General features: G+C 39.4%; 1 protein-coding gene across 2 annotated transcripts in view; it reads left to right on the top strand.

The window, feature by feature from the left end:
• The window catches only part of LTA4H (leukotriene A4 hydrolase), a 30,556-nt gene extending 13,574 nt beyond the window's left edge, over positions 1-16,982 (top strand). The window contains 13 exon segments of one of the 2 annotated variants that reach the window (NM_001034280.1): positions 2,774-2,846; positions 3,120-3,260; positions 4,083-4,106; positions 4,609-4,679; positions 5,123-5,234; positions 5,794-5,938; positions 7,042-7,145; positions 7,567-7,637; positions 10,640-10,694; positions 12,424-12,519; positions 15,187-15,269; positions 15,921-16,025; positions 16,696-16,982. In NM_001034280.1, coding sequence (NP_001029452.1) covers positions 2,774-2,846; positions 3,120-3,260; positions 4,083-4,106; positions 4,609-4,679; positions 5,123-5,234; positions 5,794-5,938; positions 7,042-7,145; positions 7,567-7,637; positions 10,640-10,694; positions 12,424-12,519; positions 15,187-15,269; positions 15,921-16,025; positions 16,696-16,813 — 1,198 coding nt within the window. In that variant the 3' untranslated portion in view covers positions 16,814-16,982. 2 annotated transcript variants of the gene reach the window in all.
• Positions 16,983-20,753: the final 3,771 nt, after the last annotated feature.

Genomic DNA, 20,753 nt, shown 5'->3' with positions numbered 1-20,753 from the left:
TTCAAATTACGACATCCCCCTTCCTACCTCATTGGGTGATTATGTGCAATAAATGAGATAAAGTATTTTAAAGCACTTGGAAGCCTATGAATATTACAGAAATATAAGATATTTTGTTAAAATTTTACCAGCAGCTGCTGCTGCTGCTAAGTCGCTTCAGTCGTGTCTGACTCTGTGTGCCCCATAGACGGCAGCCCACCAGGCTCCCCCATCCCTGGGATTCTCCAGGCAAGGACACTGGAGTGGGTTGCCATTTCCTTCTCCAATGCGTGAAAGTGAAAAGGGAAAGTGAAGTCGCTCAGTCGTGTTTGACTCTTATCGAACCCATGGATTGCAGCCTACCAGGCTCCTCCATCCATGGGATTTTCCAGGCAAGAGTACTGGAGTGGGGTGCCATTGCCTTCTCCGTACCAGCAGCTAGAGTGCCCTTTTCTTAATTTCTTGTTTGTTCCTATTTCTAAACAACTGAAAACTAAGAATGGCTGTATAGTAATCACATTCTTTAAATTGCCAGAAATGTGGACATGGTGGACATGTCAGACAAACACAGCTTCTGGTCCAGCTCTCGAAGTTAACTATGAACATCCCAGGGTAGCTCACTTCTCAGGATGAGCATCTGTGAGCATCAGGATGAACACTCACCAAGACATACCCACATCTCACTTCAGAGGATGCTGAAGGTTTTGGGGTTTTATCTTCGTCACCTAAAACCTAGAAATAATCATATGTACTTCAAAAGATTTTTGTGAGGATTGATAGACCCAACATAAGTAAAGCTCCTGACGTATAGGAGGCACTCACTAAATAATTGTCATCATTGTCATAGCAGTTGCCAATTAGCAGGTCTCATTAGGTACCAGCTCCAATGCATCAGGCTTCCCTTGTGGCTCAGCTGGTAAAGAATCTGCCTGCAATGCGGGAGAGCTGGGTTCAATCCCTGGGCTGGGAAGATCCCCTGGAGGAGGGAAAGGCTACCCCCTCCAGTGTTCTGACCTGGAGAGTTCCATGGACTGTATTGTCCATGGGATCACAAAGAGTCAGACACGACTCAGAGACTTTCATTTTCACTTTGCAGAGCATCATCCTCTTGAATCCTCACACCTCTGTGAAATGAATACAATTACTCTTTCTCATTTTACCAATAAAAAAAACTCAGTGAGTTTAAATAACTGGGTCAGAGTAGCATAGCTAGAAAATATCAGAGCTGGGACCCATCCTAGGCCATCTGATGTTGGAGCCCCTGTAGCTTAGAACTCTGCTGTCTGGAGGAGCAGCCACTAACCACATGAGGCTTGATGTGCTATAAATGTAAACCACACACTGGATTTCTAAAGACTTAATATGAAAAAAAAGAATGCAAAATATTTTACTAATAATCTTTTATGCTGATTACATGTCAAAATGATAATATTTTTGGTATATTGGGTTAAACAAAATATAGTATTAAAACCGATTTCACCCTCTTCATTTTGCTTTTTTTTTTTTAAAAAAAATGTGGCTACTAGACAATTTAAAATTACACACGTAGCTCACATTTGCAGCTGTCATTAATTTATATTACATAGCCCTGGTTACCATTTCTACTCACAGTGGTCTACAGACCAATAGCTTTGGCATCTCCTGGGAGTTAGTTAGAAAGGCGAGAACTTCCCTGATGGTCCAGTGGCTAAGACTCCATTTTCCCAATGCAGGGGGCCTGGGTTCAATCCCTGGTTGAGGAACTAGATCCCACATGTTGCAGCTATGACCTGGCACAGCCAAATAAATAAATATTTTTAAAAAGGAATAAGAAAGACAAGTCCTTGGGTCCTATCCCAGACCTACTACATCAAACTTTGTATTTGCACAAGCTCTCCAAATAACTGTAAGCATGTTGATGTTTAGAGGCATTGCCCTAGAGTCCACTGCCTTTCTGGGGAAGAATATCAAGGCAAAGTCTTATTGTTTGGTATTTGCATTGCATACAATTTTCAAGATGAAATTTAGATTAAAAAAATGTTTGAGTTATAGTCCTATATGTGATATATAGTTATATTTGTTTCTTCCTTGTATTTAAATTGTGGTTTTAAGAGAAACACAAAATTATAATAACTAGCTGTAATATATAGTTCAGTAGTCACTTGTGTCATTATTGAAACAAATCTCTAAAACTTTTTCATCTTGAAAAATTGAACCTCTGTACCCTTTATACAACAGCTCCATTTCCACCTCTATAACCACTGTTCTGTTTTCTGTTTCACTGAGTTTGACACTGAGTTTGACTCATAGATAATCAGAGAGTATGTGTCCATCAGTAACCGCCTTATTGCACCATGTTACAGCATTTGACAGAATTTCCTTCTCTTTCTGTTTGTTTATTCTTCTATAAAAGCGATCAACCTTTAAGTGCATAACAGAGTTTACATCCACTTCTATTCTAGAATAATCTCTTATTGAGCCATGACTGGGTTTCTACAGTTGTAACATTGAGGGAAGAAAAAACTAGATCCCTAAGGGTCTTACTTGAGCCAGTGAGCTAACCTTTGGGGGCACGTAACGTCTAGGTTTTCATGTGGCTCAAGCTGCTCCCCTTTATAGACAAGCAGATTTACTGCCGCATGTACAACAGGAGGTTTGTACCTCAGAAAAACCACTTAGCCTCACCTCCTCCCCATAAGCATGTGGTAAATCATACTCCTGTCAGGATTTGTGTGCAGACACTTTAAATCTTTCCTAGAACCAGGTGAGTAATTTGCCCTGAATTTCATTTTTATTGAGCCTTTTCATTTTGCAGACAGATTGGCCCAAGGACATTGGTATGGTCCGAGAAAGAGCAGGTGGAAAAGTCTGCTTACGAATTTTCTGAGGTTGGTCATAAAGTTACCCTTTTTAAAATAATAGTGATAGAAAGTAGATTTAAGATTTTGAGTATGAAACGAATGGTTTTAAGTAATGTGGTAAAAGAGTCAAATAGTGTATCTTATTTTATATGAGTTTGCAGTTGATGCGTTTTTGGGGTATCATTTTCATTTAAAATAGCATCATTAACTCATAGCCTTCGTAGAAAGCAATGTGTACTTTTAAGAAATTTATGATGGCAATGATTAAGATGTACAAATATATATGCATTCATTTTCCAGACTGAATCTATGCTTAAAATTGCAGAAGATCTGGGAGGCCCATATATTTGGGGGCAGTATGACCTATTGGTCCTGCCGCCATCCTTTCCCTATGGCGGCATGGAGAACCCTTGCCTCACTTTTGTAACTCCTACTCTGCTGGTAAGTGTAAATGTTTCTTCATCTAAAGTTGAATTTGCTTCAAACATACACCTAGATAAGAAGAAACTTCAGCTCCTAATAATTTTTTTAAAGTCTTTTATTTATGTAATCTTTGTTTCTGATTTTATTGTTTCTTGTAGTTACTATCATCATATCAACTTCTAACTTGGCCATTTGGGAGAAAATAATATAGGTTCAAGGTGCTTTGGGATGCTGGGACTGGAAGGTTGTGTAATAACAGTCTATTGATGGATTGTGTATCCAGAGAAAGAAACATTTACAGTTGGCATGTAGGTTCTGGTTAAAGGCAAAACAAAACTCCATTTACCATGACTAGGGAAGAATTAGCCCATAGTATATAGCTATATTTTATATGCCTTTGTAAGCTACTTTAAATCCTTCCTAAAACCAAGTGAGTAATGGATTGGCAACTAAATAAATAAAATACACCTTAGTAGACACAGGACACTACAAAATTTTCTTAAATATCCTGTGGGTTTTAAGGAGAGAATGAAAGAAAATTAGGGTACATTAAAAAAAATGGAAGAGGAGAAATGTTTCTGGGAAATTAGAGACAAGTATACTGGCCTCTTGGTATTGGGAAAATTCCCAAGATTAAGGAGAGAAAGAATAATGCTATTTTTTAGTCCTGCATTTTTAAAAAATTTCCTCAATACATGTTGCTTTTGAACTATTTGGAGTACAATAGCAGAAATACAGTGAACCATAAATGGCAGACGTATGTCTTGACATAGGCTGTCGTTTAGATATAGTCTGAATTTGATTTCTGAAATACTAAGGTAATTTTCTTTATTTTTTTAGGCTGGTGACAAGTCACTCTCCAATGTAAGTTAAAATGTATTATCTTGTTGCAAGACATTACTACATTGTTGTTTTTTTTTCTGAACCCATCCAACTTTATTTTTTTAATTAATTTATTTTTTAATTGAAGGATAATTTATTTACAGAATTTTGTCGTTTTCTGTCAAACCTCAACATGTATCAGCCATATACTACGCTCTTAATTGCCTTAGATTTAAGAACATTTTATGGTTTGATCTCTTGATATATTTATGAAATATTATTTAATGGAGTGATGTATCTATTTAGTATTATTAAAATAATGTTGAATTTCCATTTTTTAAACTCTACAATACTTTATGTTTGGCTAAATTGTGTTTTTTGTTTTTTTGCTGAACTGAATAATTCCTTGAATATTTCAGCTAATGTTAAAAAAACTGAAAATGTGGGGAAAAAATGAAATGAACAACATGGAATTGAAAAAAGTAGAATGCTTACATAATAAATTATTTTAGACTTAGATAATCACTTCCTCTATTTCCTTTAGGTTATAGCACATGAAATATCTCATAGTTGGACAGGAAATCTAGTGACCAACAAAACTTGGGATCACTTTTGGTAAGATTTATTATTATTCCTTCTTTATTGGTTCTTGATTTTATTTCTTTCCCTGCCTTCCACGTCTCTGGATTGTGTGTATATCTTTGTTATCATCTCTTTACAGGGTTTTTTTCTTTAATTCTGTAATATTTGGCACAGTGTCAGATAGAAAAGAAGTTTTCAGCTGATGCTATTTAGTTCGTGGTGTGGTCACATTTTAACACAGGGACGCATAGAACCAGAGCCACAGCTTAACTTCCCACACTGCCACCTTCTGGGCTGGGCTTCCCATTGCTCTGAACTGAATGCAAGGAAGCCACGCAGAGCAGTCTGCTTAGAGTGGAGTATTCACACTTTACAATTGCTTTGCTCTGTAGAAACACCAAAAAGAAAAGATCTTGTTGATCACATGCCTTTTTTCCTCAGCTGTGCCAGTGTTTTTATTCTTCAATTTTTTTCAGGTTAAATGAAGGACATACCGTATACTTGGAACGCCACATTTGTGGACGACTGTTTGGTGAAAAGTTTAGACATTTTCACGCTCTGGGCGGATGGGGAGAACTCCAGAATTCGGTAAATAAGTCATACTTCTAAAAGCATCCATCCCAGGTTGTGTAAGTCAAACTCAAAGATTCAGTTTGTAAGGCAGCTTTACTTTACACTGTACTAAATGGCAATAAGAAAGTCATTTTTACTAGTGTGGGAAAGCAAGCGGATGCTGGTATTATGTTCTCTTGTTACATGTTAATCCTTATCCTGTGTATGGTGGTGTTCATGACTAGTCGGAGCTTACTGGGCTTTGCAATGAATATATTCAATGAGTTTGAATTTTATTTGGCATATTTATGTCATGTTTAAATGCTCTCTCCTGAGAGCTGAATTTGCTAACCAGGCACTGAAACATTGTTCTAGTCTAGGCAAGAAATATTACAGAATCTTACACTAGTAGCCATTCCATTAATTGATTTCCAGAAATGTGTGCTAACATATCCTATAATTACCACTCTCTAAATTCTCCTAAAATTTAGATTCCCCTAAAGTTATGACACTAAGTAAAGTAACACTTCCTTACTGGCTTGTCTGCAAGGTGGTAACCAGACTTCATATTTGAACTTTTCTCTGTGTCCCACAGATAAAGACTTTTGGGGAGACCCATCCTTTCACCAAACTCGTGGTTGACCTGACGAACACAGACCCTGACGTGGCATATTCTTCAGTTCCCTATGAGAAGGGCTTTGCTTTACTCTTTTACCTTGAACAGCTTCTTGGAGGACCAGGCAAGTAGTTGGCGTTTTCTGATTTTTTTTCAAGAGTAATAAAGTTTTTAACTATTGTTTTTTCTCTGTCTTATCCTTCCAGTTCATTCTTTATGTAGCTGCTAAAGAAATCTATATCATTTTCTGACATTACCTCTCTATTTGAAACCTTGAATAGCCCCTGCATTCTGAATTGTACTGCTTCACTTCAAAGGAAAAAAAACCTCTTCAATATTTTAAAAATTAGGAAAATAGCTTGTGCTCATTGAAAACACTTAATGTGGTATAGAAGGTTATAGGGGTGACAAGTGAGAGTCCCTCAGTTTAGTGTATATGGCTCCAGATCTTTTTCTCAGTGTAAATGAACAGACAAATAAGTACATATACTTATTTTAAATACAGAAAATGGATCATATTATGTATTTGTTCTATATTTTTTTACATTTGTTTTTTAATTCAACAATGGTTCACATATATCTTTCCATAACAGAATTTACAAATCTAGCTTATGCTTTTTAATACCAATTGTATGGAGTTTATGTAACCTTCCCCATTGATGAGCATTTAAAAGTACTCTCTTTTGGAAAAGAATATGAAAAAAAATATATGTATACACACACAGATATGTATAATTGAATCACTTTGCTGTATACCTAAAACTAATACATTGTAAATCAATGATACCTCAATTAAAAAAATAAAAACTTATGGTTAGATAAATAAATAACTGTACTCTCTTTTGGACTTTGACTTGATAGACGTTGAAAGCCCTTCCTCATCTGGATCCATCCTGCCTGTCCAATTTGATTTTCCTCCTCTCTAGTCATACTCGGATCATTGCTTTTAGAATTTATGTTGTGTATTCCTTTTCTGTGTCTTATGTCATCCTCTTATCTCTAATTAGGATTTCTCTTCTCCCTTCCACCAAATTACATATGTTCTTCAAGGTACAACTTAAATTCTACCTCTACTTTTGAACATTTTGACATTATTCTATCCTTGTAGCCCTCTCTGCTTTTCCTTTTCTCTGAATGTTCTCTGCTGTTTGGTACAATGTGCCAAAAAAATATATTAATTATTTATCTATTAATTGACTTTTTTTTCTTCTTTTTAAAAAACCTTAGAGGTTTTCCTAGGATTCTTAAAGGCTTATGTTGAGAAATTTTCCTACAAGAGCATAACTACTGATAACTGGAAGGATTTCTTGTATTCCCACTTTAAAGATAAGGTTGGATTTTAAGAGTTTTCTTATTTTGCATGCCTAATCTGTCTTTATTTAATAGCTATTTGTTAGGCCGATTTGAGTTGCCTGATAGTGGTACTGGCCAAGAATTTAAGACTCAGTCTTTCATTGAATGTTTTCCTATTTAAAATGTGGTCTCAACAGGATGAACTAATGTGTAGAATTTTCCTATATCAGAGCAACTTGCAATAATATGTTCAGAGATTTGTGTGTATACTTGATTTTCCTATTTATTTAAAAGAATACTGCCGATTAATATACATTTATTTCAGAGAGACTTAAAAATTATCTTGCACATCAGTGTAGACAGAATTATACATTTGAGGACCTAAAAATCTGTTTTAGATTTTTTTTTTCAATAGAAAAGACTGTTCTGTAGTAAACTGCGTGTGCCTTCTCTTCTCAGGTTGATATTCTCAATCAAGTGGATTGGAACACCTGGCTGTACTCTCCTGGACTGCCCCCTGTAAAACCCAAGTAAATGCTTACATTCTAAAGCTTTCCTTCTCATTCTCTGAAATCCTAGAGCTCCTCAAAGTATCTGAGAGAGTTTTATGCCTTCCTTAAGCTATTACTAGTTTGTAATAAGAGTTGAGTTCTTAGGTGTTAGAACCTTAACCCTGGGGTCAAAAAAGTAATTTCCGTAATATTATAAATATAAATTAGTTAAAGTCCTTGCAGGTATTTACTGAGAGGCCTTCTCTGGTGTCTCAGTGGTAAAGAACCTGCCTGCCAATGCAGGAGATGCGGGTTTGATCCCTGGGTCGGGAAGATTCCCCTGGAGAAGGAAATGGCAACCCACTCCAGTATTCTTGCCTGGGAAATCCCATGGACAGAGGAGCCTGTCAGGCTACAGTCTATGGAGTCGCAAAGAGTCGGACCTGACACAGCAACTGTGCCTCCTTTCTGCACAAAGACAGTGAGAGATACAGAAAAGAATAAGATATTACCCTTTTCTTGAAAACCTTTGTAGTAAGAAAAATAACACAAGAGCCTTATGTTCATTATTACAACAGTTTCATAAATTACCATCCCCACTTCCAGAGGAGGTATATTAGGCTTAGCTAGAGTAAAGGGTCTTGTCAAAGGTTGCACAGGAGATATGAGAGTTGAGATTTAAACTTTGGTTGCCATCAACCCATTATACTGCCTTTTACACAAAGCACACTCCTTAAAGCAGGGGCCTGAACCCTGGTCTTCCAAGAGTCCTGTTCAGAGATGCTGACTGTTCCGTGTTGCGGCCAGGAACTTGCTGTTCCCTCTACCTGAGTACTCTTTACCCAGTTAATTCCAGTCTCAACTCAAGAACCACTTTCTCATGGGAGCACTCCTTGACCTCTCTAACTAGGTCAAGTCTCCCATTTTGGGTTTCTCGGTGCTGTAGATCACTTCTTCACAGTTGTTGCCACGACTGTAATCTTAAATTTATTTGTGTAATTATTTATTTATTTTTTTTTTTACGGCGGGACGCGGGTCGAGGGGAGCCTGAGCTCAAACCGCGTCCCTGCGTCCCCGTCCTCCCCTATTTGTGTAATTATTAAGTCTTTCTCCTTCACTCCACTGAAGCACCAGGAGAACAGGCCTTATACTTGGGTCACTCGTTACTTTCCTTAGGACCTTGCCCTAAGAAAGGATTGCTTTGCCTGCCTGGGCTAATCCTTATTTAATTTTTTTTTTGACATTGAGAAGGAAGTTTCAGGCACCAAGAAACAGACCAGCTGAAGATTTTTTTTTTTTTACTGTCCTGCTGTTTCTTATGAAATCAGTACTAAGTCATGTTCTGCTGCTGCTGCTAAGTCACTTCAGTCGTGTCCGACTCTGTGCGACCCCATAGACGGCAGCCCACCCGGCTCCCCCGTCCCTGGGATTCTCCAGGCAAGAACACTGGAGTGGGTTGCCATTTCCTTCTCCAATGCATGAAAGTGAAAAGTCAAAGTGAAGTCGCTCAGTCGTGTCCAACTCTGTGACCCCCCATGGACTGCAGCCTGCCAGGCTCCTCCATCCATGGGATTTTCCAGGCAAGAGTACTGGAGTGGGGTGCCATTGCCTTCTCCGAAGTCATGTTCTAATTGAAGGTAATTTACATTCTGAGCAGTCAAGGACCTCTGGTCCCACTTTGGACTCGAGGGCAGTCAAAAGGTCCTGCCCACTGCCCACAGCCTGACTACTTCATGAAAATAAACTGGCAGCTTAATTCAGAAAAGATCACTGCTGGGAACTCTCTGGTGGCACAGTGGTTAAGGCCCTCACTGCTAAGGGCCCAGGTTCAATCCCTCGTCAGGAAATTAAAATCCCACAAGCCATGGGGCCACAAAACAAAATGCAAACAAAAAGGTCACTGCTTTGACCCTTTTATTATCTTGCCCCATGGCACAAAGTCTGAAAGCAAGTTCTGTGGTCACTTATAATCAAACTTACCTCATTTAGGCCCTGCAGGACAGGTACCCCTCTGTGTTCTAACAGAAACATTTCACATCAAGCAAGCATGACTTACAGACAAAGAGGGATGTTTTACAAGAAGTTCACACACATTACATGGTCTTTTTCATTGTTGCAAAATGCATGATTTGTTTTCCAAGCTGAGAACTCATAAACCTTAACATAAGTTGCTTTGCTTAATGATCAGGGTTCGTTAATTCTGCTTTCTTCTGAAGAGAGAGGAACAAAATCACAAGATTTTGGAGTCTCCCAAGGGTTTCACCATTATTTCCCCATCATCTAGGACAGTGCCTATCACGCAGCAGTTACTGGCAGATCTGGTGGATGATTAGATGGGTGGAACCATGGGAGGTAAAATCCACGAAGGCAAGGACCTTGTGGTGGTTGCCAGGTTGTCCTGTGTACCCGCAACTGCTCCTGCCATCAGAAAACACTGCATATGCTCAGCCCAGCCCCTTCAGCACATACTGCTGAAGCGTGTGACAGTCTCTGCTACGAGGTTTTGGCATTCTCTCCAATGCATAATCCAGTGTTGGGGCTTCCCTGGTGGTCCAGTGGTTAAGAATCCGCCTGGCAGGGCAAGGGACAGCGGTTTGACCCCACACGCCTCACGGCAAGTAAGCCAGTCACCACAACTACTGAACCCAAGTTCTAGAGCTTGTGCTCCACAACGAGAGAAGCCGCTACACTGAGAAGCCTGCATACCGCAGTGAGAAGACCGCACACAGCAGTGAAGAGTAGCCCATGCTCGCTACAGTGAGAGCAAGCCCTCACGTAGCAACAAAGGCCCAGCACAGACAATAATAAAAAACAAAATAATCCAGTGTTTCATGAACTTGGTATCTACTTGGATTTCTGTGTTCTTAGAGGATATCAGTCATATTTAAATCAGGTAGAAGATTTCCTATTGCCATCACTCTGGGGTTATTTTCAAAAGAACTCTGAGATTTAAGAATGTTCTATAATTTCAGAATGGCATTGATGCAAAAGCATGTGGCTTTGTATAAAATATAAGCTCTAATATTTTTTCATTGTTGCAGTTATGATATGACCCTGACAAATGCTTGCATTTCCTTGAGTCAAAGATGGATCACTGTGAGTAGTAATGTATGGTTTTTGCCTCCTTTTTGAATTGTACAAATATGTCTCTACTCAATGAAGTGGGAGAGTGGTGCTTTACTTATGAACTCATGTGCTCGGAAAGGCTATTCATTCAGTCTGGTTTGTCCAAAATAACATATACCAGCCCCCAGTGTGTAAAGTTAAATTTGAGGGGAAAACAAATGGATGTTGATGGTATTGGTTCTGATTTTTCTTGATCTTAAAAGGGAAAGGGAAATATAGGCCTCTTAGGGGAGAGGAAATGATTTTTGGGAACGATGAATATAGGGGCCCTTAGAAGAAGAGATAGGGAGGCACAGTTTCCCCCAAAGTCTGGGACTGGAGTGTAAGAGAGGAGTAGAAAGCTCCAGGTATTAGGAGAACCAAGGGAAAGCCAGCAAAAGGAAAAGAAACCAAATCAGGAGTAAGGCAAATCAGGAAAACAGAATGGGAAACCATGACAAAGATACTCTGGTTTTAAATAAAATATGAACATAAGAAAATACAAAATTCAACAGTTTCCTGTCAGAGCAGTGGGCTGGCTGTACACATATGTACCTCCTCTGTTGGTACTTGGCCCTCCCCGTCTCGTTCTTCTCTCCACCGACCTGGCCCTGCCATGTAACCGTGACCATGAATTGTGGTTTTATCTTTTCCCTGCTCTTTATGATTTTACCACTAATAAGTATATCCTCGATAGTTTAAATTTGCATGTTTTTAAGCAAAGAATGAGATCTGTAACTTCTAATATTGACGTCAGTTTCTAAAAAGGGAATAAGTTCTGATATTAAGGGCATTTTGAAGGGGAGGAAGCTGTAAAATAATGTTTCTATGCAAAGATGTATATGCATACATTAAATTTTCTGGAGGGATATACAAGGAACTATTAATATAGGTTTCTGAGGAGTGGGACTTAGAGACAGGGAGCAAAAGCAGAGGAATTTTTCATTTGGTCCTATTTGATTTTTTTTTCAAACCTTTGCATATATTTCTTTTTTTTTTTTTTTTTTAATTTTATTTTTAAACTTTACAAAATTGTATTAGTTTTGCCAAATATCAAAATGAATCCACCACAGGTATACATGTGTTCCCCATGCATATATTTCTTTTAAAAGAAACCCTAGTTTAAAATAATTTGAAACTATTTTAAAAGATTCTAAAAATACCCATTTTGATAAGCTTTATTAATATTCCTTAATCATTTCCTCAAAGATAAATCACAGTAAATCCTAAATTGAAAAGTACAGAAGCACTTTTTTTTCCTTAGACAATTTCCAAGATTTAAGCAGGGGAAAATAGAATATGTGGAGATGAAGGGAGAGATCTGTTTGTGGACTTATGTGTTCCTTAGTGTGGTATTTTAAAGAATATGCAATATGATTTTTTACCCACATTTTTGAATTGGCCTGTAAATTACCTGCCGTGTATTTTGCAGTGTTTCTTTACTTTGGAAATCTACATAATGCAAATGGCAGAGGATGTCAAAAGTTTCCTCCACTCTTAACAGTCTAATTTTTCTTAAGTAATATAGATCTAGGAATCATATCAGCTCTTTAACTTACACTGATGCCATCTCAGAATGATTTATAGCTAATGCTTAATTTAATTTTTTTATAATCTTATGTATCCTTGTATTTCTCTTTCTTAACTTTTATGTCAGATAAACCAATACATTTTGTTGAGTTGTACATGAATGTAAATAATCAGGCAACATTTATTTCAGGCCAAAGATGATGATTTAAATTCATTCAGCTCAGCAGACCTAAAAGACTTCTCTTCCCATCAAGTGAATGAATTTTTAGCACAGATGCTCCAGAATGTAAGTACTAGCTCAAAATATTAGAAATTAAAATGGGCATAAAGGCATAGCATTGGAAAAGTATTAATGTAGAAACTAACAGAAAAAAATGATTTGTTAAAATTCATTTGTTTACTTAAAAACATTTGTTGATTGAATGCCTGCTATGTTTAATACAGTGTTGAATATAAAAGTATGTAAGAAAGAAATATCCCATGTCCTCAAAAAGTTTATAAGCTACTAGGAACGGTCACACATGCAAAATTTAGCAGTAAAAGGAATTTTAGGTGTCATTTGTGAAAAAAGGGAAGAAGGATTCCCTTCCAACCGGGGTAATCAGGAAGGATTTGGGGGAACTGGGGATTGATCTGAGCAGAACAGAATCAGCAGGGAGGTACAAATTCAAGTCAGACAGAGCGGAACATGACAGAGCGTGGCCGGTGTTGCAAGAGGAGGAAACTGTGGGTTTGGGAAAGAGGTTAATGGAGAGAACACAAGAAAGACTGCTGGGACCCGATGTGACAAGTCTTGAATGTCAAGCTAGAAATGTTAGATGTGGTTCTAGATAGGAGCAAAGGATTTCACATTTTTAACGACGAGTCATCTGGTGGCTCAGACGGTAAAGCGTCTGCCCGCAATGCAGGAGACACGGGTTTGATTCCTGGGTTGGGAAGATCCCATGGAGAAGGAAATCGCAGTCCACTCCAGCACTCTTGCCTGGAAAATCCCATGGACGGAGGAGCCTGATAGGCTACAGTCCATGGGGTCGCAAAGAGTCAGACACGACTGAGCGACTTAACTTTCACTTTCATCTGATGCAATGGTGATTATGACGACTATTCCTCTGATGCTGGGGAGGCTGGATGGAATGAGGAATGCTGGCAGTGAAGTTAGTTGGGAGACTCGAAGGAGCCCAGGACAGGAGGGAGGGAGCTGGTGGGAAGGGAAAGAACAGGAGAAGGAGATCACAGGATGGAGCGAGGGGTTTGGGGACTCACTGGATTAGGGGTTAACAGGAAGAAGTCCAAGCAGATTTGAAGGTTTCAAAGCCAGGGGATTAAATGAATAGGCACAGCTGAGAGGAGATGCTGTATGTTGAGTGGGACACAGTGAGGTCTTTCTTATTGTAAGACAGGTCCTTAGACCTAAGAACTTAGGTCTAAGGACCTTGAGAGGGATGGAGACTTTTGAACAGAATTTCCTGTGGAATTGATACAAGATGAGGAATAGCATTTTACAGCAACAGGGGCTTTAGAGTATTTTTTAGTGCATGAAGCCGTCATCACACACTTCTGTAGCCCCTCCTGCCCTGTCTCCTGGAACTGCGAAAAGAGAAATGATGGGGTGACTAGGGAGCAGGCACATCAAACACTGGAGAGGAAGGGCACTGAGGACGAGACCATAACCAGCTGGCCAGCCTGGCTTGACTTGGAGCTGAGTTGAACTGAAACGATTTGGGAAGGGTCTTGCAGTCAGTGAGAGCAGAGATGGTTAATGAGTGGGAGTGAGGTTCTGTAAGAAAAAGTCGTGGCTGGAGCAGAGAGTTACCGACTACCTCGTGGTTCCTCAGCCTGCATCATGCAGGCACCACAGACTCTCCACTTGACCAAACTGAACTCTTCTTTCTCTCCTTCACCCAAACTTGTTCTCCCTTTAGGGCGGGTTAACCTGGGCACAGGGGCTTCCTAGATGGCACAGTGGTAAAGAATCCACCTGCCAGTGCAGGAAATGGAAGAGATGTGGGTTCGATCCCTGGGTTGGGAAGATTCCCTGGAGTAGGAAAGGGCAACCCGTTCCAGTATTCTTGCCTGGAAAATTCCACAGACAGAGGAGCCCAGTGGGCTATAGTCTGTGAGGTTGCAAAGAGTCAGACATGACTGAGCACTCTCTCACACACACAACTTGGTCACAAGAGTTGATGAATCCCCTGAAACTGTACACATAAGTTCATATTTATATATGTACTTTCCCCTTAAGGAAAGGGTACATATTAGTCATCACATTCTGAAAAGGGTAAGATAAAAATTTAAAAACTGCTATTTTGTAGGGATATAGATAATTTAAAAGGGATTTCAGAGGAAACATACAAAGATAACACTGGGGGAACTCAGTGAGGGAAAAAAATTAACTGTGATTGAATCTGGAGAATAGAATAAATTTAAGATATGTAAAGTATAAGGAAGAACTTGAAAGATTCTGGAAAGGGTCTGAAAGTTAGTATTTATACACATCCAAAAGTCTCAAGAGAGTACTTCTCATTTAATTCTCCATGTATCTTGCAAATTAAATTAACCCTTGGCTCATAGTGCTTCCCTGGTGGCTCAGACGGTAAAGGATCTGCCTGCAGTGCAGGAGACCTGGGTGAGGAAGATCCCCTGGAGAAGGAAATGGCTACCCACTCCAGTATTCTTGCCTGGAGAAATCTATGGAGGCTGGTGGGCTACAGTCCATGCGGTCGCAAAGAGCTGGACACGACTGAGTGACTAACACTTTGCCTCCTAGCAGGACATCCATATTCAGAATAAGTTTGCACAAAATTTATCTTAGTGTGCATTTGTTTATTTTTATCTAACTAATTGCTATATTATACACTTGAGGATTTTAATCTGGCTAAGAATTTCTCTCCCACTCCTTTCTTCCAAGGAATCCTGTTGAAATGATACGTTATACTTCTTTATTTTGCTCTAGGCACCTCTTCCATTGGGGCACATAAAGCGAATGCAAGAGGTGTACAACTTCAATGCCATTAACAATTCTGAAATACGATTCAGGTACATCATTTTAACTTGTCTCTGTGGAAGAAAGTGGAAAACTAGTTTAACAGATAGAGAAAGGGGAAGCAGCATGTGAGACATACTTGAGTCTCGAGAAATCCTTGTTAAATTCACTGCATCTATATACAGAGTTATAGTGGTCTTTAAGGAATAGTTGCAGTGTCTGTAATATGATCATATTAGTTTTTGTTAGAATTCTCTGTAAGCTTCTCTTGCCTTTAAAAAAATTAGAATTAAGGATCCAGTGGTAAATCAGCACTCTTCCACAACTAACCAAATGGGCTCTGAAATGGGAACAGTCAGAAATCTTTGATTCTGTCCATCTTTCTTAATTTAAATTTGGTAGTATAAGCCTGAATCAAAGTTTAATTCCTTCAGAAATTGCATATGTTAGGCCCATGAGCACCTACATAATCCAAATTCTAAAACATGATATTTTTCAAGAACACACTTTTCTTCCTTCTCTTCTCCAATTATTGAACGATATATATAAGGATTTGAGATTCTCAGAATAAGGACATAATATAAAGTGGTGTGCAGTGCAGCTATAATGGGATTATTTGTCATTACAGAAGTTTTCAGATGTGCCTGTCATATCCTGTTCCCACCTCATTTCCCACCCCATACCACCTAAAATCCTCCTTTTAGATGGTTACGACTCTGCATTCAATCGAAATGGGAGGAAGCAATTCCTTTGGCTCTAAAAATGGCAACTGAACAAGGAAGGATGAAGTTTACACGGCCCTTATTCAAGTAAGAACCAAGTCTCCCTGTGCTTTGACTTTACATTAAGAATGGGAAAGAAAAATCTTAAACAGATATTTTTGTTGTTGCTATAATACTTTGTAAAGTGCAATCTAAAAATAATATTTTAAAATTTGTTAAAGATTATAGATATAATTTTGGAATAGGAGTTAACACTTCTAAATGTTTTAAATTTGAGATGATTTCGTTAGCTTTTTAAGAAGATTATCTGTTATGGGCCAGCCAAATAGGATTAGATGCTGCTGAAAAGGAAATAAATCGAAGGCAATCTTATATACACAGGAAGATCTTTAAAATCAAGTAGAAGATCATTGGTGAGTAGGGAAGCACAAGAAAAAAGTGTCTGAAGTTAAATGCAAGAAGGATCAAGCAGGTAAAGCCAAACCTGTTTAATTCAAATGTTGCAATTAGGTAGAAGAGTAGGTTGCTTGACATTTAATAAAGGAATGCTTGGTAAAATTGAAAAAAGTTGTTATCGTGGCCACAAGATACAATTTAAAAATACCTCAGTGAAATTATTTTGACTATGAATTTGACAGGAATTCTGAAAAAATATAACCTGGCATACGTATTATTAATCTGTTTGCTTTGCAAGCCATAATAAAATTTGCCAAAACAAGTCAACAAGTCATTATCTTTTTTTTTTTTCTCAATGCAGGGACCTTGCTGCCTTTGACAAATCCCATGATCAAGCCATCCGTACCTACAAGGAGCACAAGGCATCCATGCACCCTGTGACTGCCATGCTTGTGGGGAAAGATTTAAAAGTGGATTAAGGACCTGCCCATTGCTGATGTCAGATATTTCTCTTTTTAAAATCAAATTCATAAAAAAATACAACGCTTCAGCTCACATTGTAACTAAAAATGTCTTTTTAGTTTTGGCTTTTTATTGTTTTGTCAGTGATTTTTTTTTTTCATAAATAAAGCTGAGCTACCTCCCCCTGCTGCAGCCCTGGTGGCGTGTTCTTTGTACAGTGAATTTTAGCAAAGCTTAACCTTTTGATTTATAAATGTCAGGTTTTTCAATTATTTCATATTCATTTTCTCCCTATATGAAGCTACTTAGCAGCAGCAGCAGCAGCAGCATGGTCACAAGATAGACATGTCAACATATTATTATTTACCTCTTTTTTAAGCTCTCTAATTTGAGTCTTCTGCACACCAAAAATTCAGCATAATTAAGATTTTTCTTTTTAAATAAACTTACACATGAATACTTGGTTAGATTTGCTCATCACCCAGCTGGTGGACATAGGATCAACTCCCTTACCAAAAGTGTATAAACTTGGGGGAGCACTCTGCTCCCCATACCTGGATCCCCTGCTGGCCTGTTCTCCTGTCTGTTAGGGTCAGATGGTCAACCTGAATACCCTGCTTCTTCCCTCAGGTATACCTGACAATCTATTCAACCTGCCTCATCTCCTTAGTGATCAGCAAACATTCTCCACCAACAAACAGCATACAACACAGAGGAAGAAAGAATTAAAAACAATACAACAACTTGATCCAAGTGAGAGAGTAACAACGTACCCCCATGAATGTAATGAAGTGCCCTAGGGTGCCTCAGCACAGAGCTTGGAAACCACTGGTCTATTAGTTAGGATGCTTTGATCGTAAGTGATAGCAACCCCGATGACTAGAGTTCAGAAAGAGAAAAGGATTATTTTAAGAACACAGGGTAAGGGGAGGTTATCAGCATCTGAGGACGGACAGAAGGGCCCTGACACCAGGACAGGAGAGACATCAATACTCTTATCTTCCATTTCTATTTGCAAACAGTTGGACACGACTGAGTGACTGAACTCAACTGGCCCACCTTGTATAGTCTGGCCACCCCTAACTTTACTGTTGCAGATAGTTCTTACCATATGGAGAGACTGTCCTAATTCAAAATTCCCATAGGTGAGACTGACCCAGCTTTGATCCACCCATGGCCAAGTAAACTCTAGCAAAGAGGAATGGTATCTTGAAGGATAAATGTGGTTGGGGTATATCATCGTTAAATACCCTCCAAAAGTGCTAATGTAGTAAAAAGAGGGGGGAGGTCTTAAATTGAAGCAAACACCTTGACCCTTCTTGTAGTCCTCAGACTTCCCTGCTTTCACTGTCCCAAACAGTTCTCTCCCTTTGGGCATGTTTCTACACTGCAGTGCAATTCTGTTTTTCAAGCTTCTGCTCTCACTCATCTCCATGCCGGGACTATCAGAGGACAGAGTTCAGCTCAAATTCATGGGATATAATCACATTCTATGTGATTGTGTGCATGCTCAGTCACTCAGCTGTGTTTGACTCTTTGCAACACCATGGACTATAGCCTGCCAGGCTCCTCTGTCCATGGGATTCTCCAGGCAGGAATACTGGAGTTGCCATTTTACCTCCTCCAAGGGGTCTTCCCAACCCCAGGGATAGAACATGCATCTCCTGCTTTGGCAGGCAGATTCTTTACCATTGGGCCACCTGGGGAGCCCTAAGTGATTGGACTTGAGCAAATCCATGGACACAGGTGATGCTTTAGGAGTCTTCCCTTGATCTATAAGCATACCCCATACTTTAAGCTAATGTCATTGATTAGTGATACTGAACATGAATTGGGGCCAGGGATACATGAGGGTGGTCTTGAAGGACGGGATGGAGGAGGTAGAGGGCGCTAAAGACAAATGTTCATAGGGATTTACCTGGAGCCAGTTCAGTGGCAGCTATGCTTATTCAGCTAATACACTTACTCAGCTCAATGTACATTTAACTCAGCTAATAAGTATATGGCAATCCACTCCAGTATTCTTGCCTGGAGAATCCCAGGGACAGAGGAGCCTGGTGGGCTGCCGTCTATGGGGTCGCACAGAGTTGGACATGACTGAAGCCACTTAGCAGCAGCGGCAGCAATAAGTGTATGTAGAATGTCTTTGTACTCAGCAAATACACTTACTCAGCTCAGCATACCCTTACTCAGCTAATAAGTGTACGTTGAATGTCTTTGTGCCAGGCTGGGTTCACACATAATTTCTGAGTGAACAAAAATAAGTAATTTCTGCTGCTACTGCTGCTAAGTCGCTTCAGTCGTGTCCAACTCTGTGCGACCCCATAGATGGCAGCCCACCAGGCTCCCCCGTCCCTGGGATTCTCCAGGCAAGAACACTGGAGTGGGTTGCCATTTCCTTCTCCAATGCATGAAAATGAAAAGTGAAAGTGAAGTCGCTTAGTCGTGTCCAACTGTGTGTGTGGAGAAAAGAGAATCATCCAACGTGGGAATGTACATTGGTGTAGCCACTGTGGAGAACAGTATGGAGGCTCCTCAGAAAACTAAGAACTTCCACATGATCCTGCAATCCCACTCCTGGGTGTATATCCAGACAAAACTATTCAAAAAGATACTTGCACCCCTGTGTTCACAGCAGCACTGTTCACAATAGCCAAGACATGGAAACAATCTGATGTCCATCGACAGATGAAAAGATAAAGATGTGGTACATATATACAGGCACTTCCCTGCTGGCTCAGTCGGTAAAGAATCTGCCTACAATGCAGGAGACATGGGTTTGATCCCTGGGTTGGGAAGATTCCCCTGGAGAAGGGAACGGCCACCCACTCCAGTATTCTTGCCTGGAGAATTCCATGGACAGAGGAGGCTGGCAGGCTACAGTCCATGGGATCACAAAAAGTCAGACACAACTGAGCAAACTTTCACTTTCTTTCTTTCACATATATATATATATAGTAGAATACTACTTAGCCATAAAAAAGAACAAAATAATGCCATTTGCAACAGCAGGGATGCAACTAGAGATTATCATACTAAGTGAAGTAAGTCCAAAAGAGAAAGATGAATACTATATTATGTCACTTACATGTGGAATCTCAAATATGATACAAATGAACCTATCCATGAAACAAACAGAATCACAGACATAGAGTATAGACTGGTGGTTGCTACTGGGGAGGTGGCTGGGGGAGAGAGGGAGTGGGGGGCTGTGGTTGGCAGATGTAAGCTGTTACATATAGTATGGATAAACAAGGTCCTCATGTATAGCACAGGGAACTATAGTCAATATAATGTGATAAACCATAATGGAAAAGACTATTTTAAAAAGAATGTATATATGTATATACAACTGAATCATGGTTGCTGTACAGCGATAATTAACACTGTAAATCAACTATCCTTCAATGAAAAAAAAATAACTTCTTTATAATGGTAAAGAAGAAGGAAAGCAGCCTAGAAAAGGGCCATTTACCCCCACTGAAGGTTTTAGGAGAAGGAAATGTTAACCCACTCCAGTGGTCTTGCCTGGAGAATACCAGGGATGGAGGGGCTGCCATCTATGGGGTCGCACAGAGTCGGACACGACTGAAGCGACTTAGCAGCAGCAGCAGCGAAGCAAAGAAAGATCACTCATGATGCAATGAAGATCTCGTGTGCCTCAGATAAGACACAATGCAGCCAAATATTTTTTAATATATTGTTTTAAAAAACTTTTAAAAAGTCTCAATGATAGTCATCACAATTTTGTAGCATTTCCATTGTACCAGGTGCTGCTCTAAGAGCTTTACATGTATAAACTCATTTAGTCCTCCCAAAAGCCCTTTGAAATAGGTACTAATATCATCTTCATTTTGTAGGTGAAGAAACTGAGGCCCAGAGAAGTCAAGTAACTTGCCCAGAGGTCACACAGTCAGGAAATGGTGGGGCCAGGATTTGAGCATGGGTAGGGATTCC

The sequence above is a fragment of the Bos taurus genome, chromosome 5, assembly GCF_002263795.3.
Source record: "Bos taurus isolate L1 Dominette 01449 registration number 42190680 breed Hereford chromosome 5, ARS-UCD2.0, whole genome shotgun sequence".
NCBI lineage: Eukaryota > Metazoa > Chordata > Mammalia > Artiodactyla > Bovidae > Bos > Bos taurus.
Note: the sequence above shows the minus strand (reverse complement) of the source record. Positions and strands in the feature narration are given on the sequence as shown.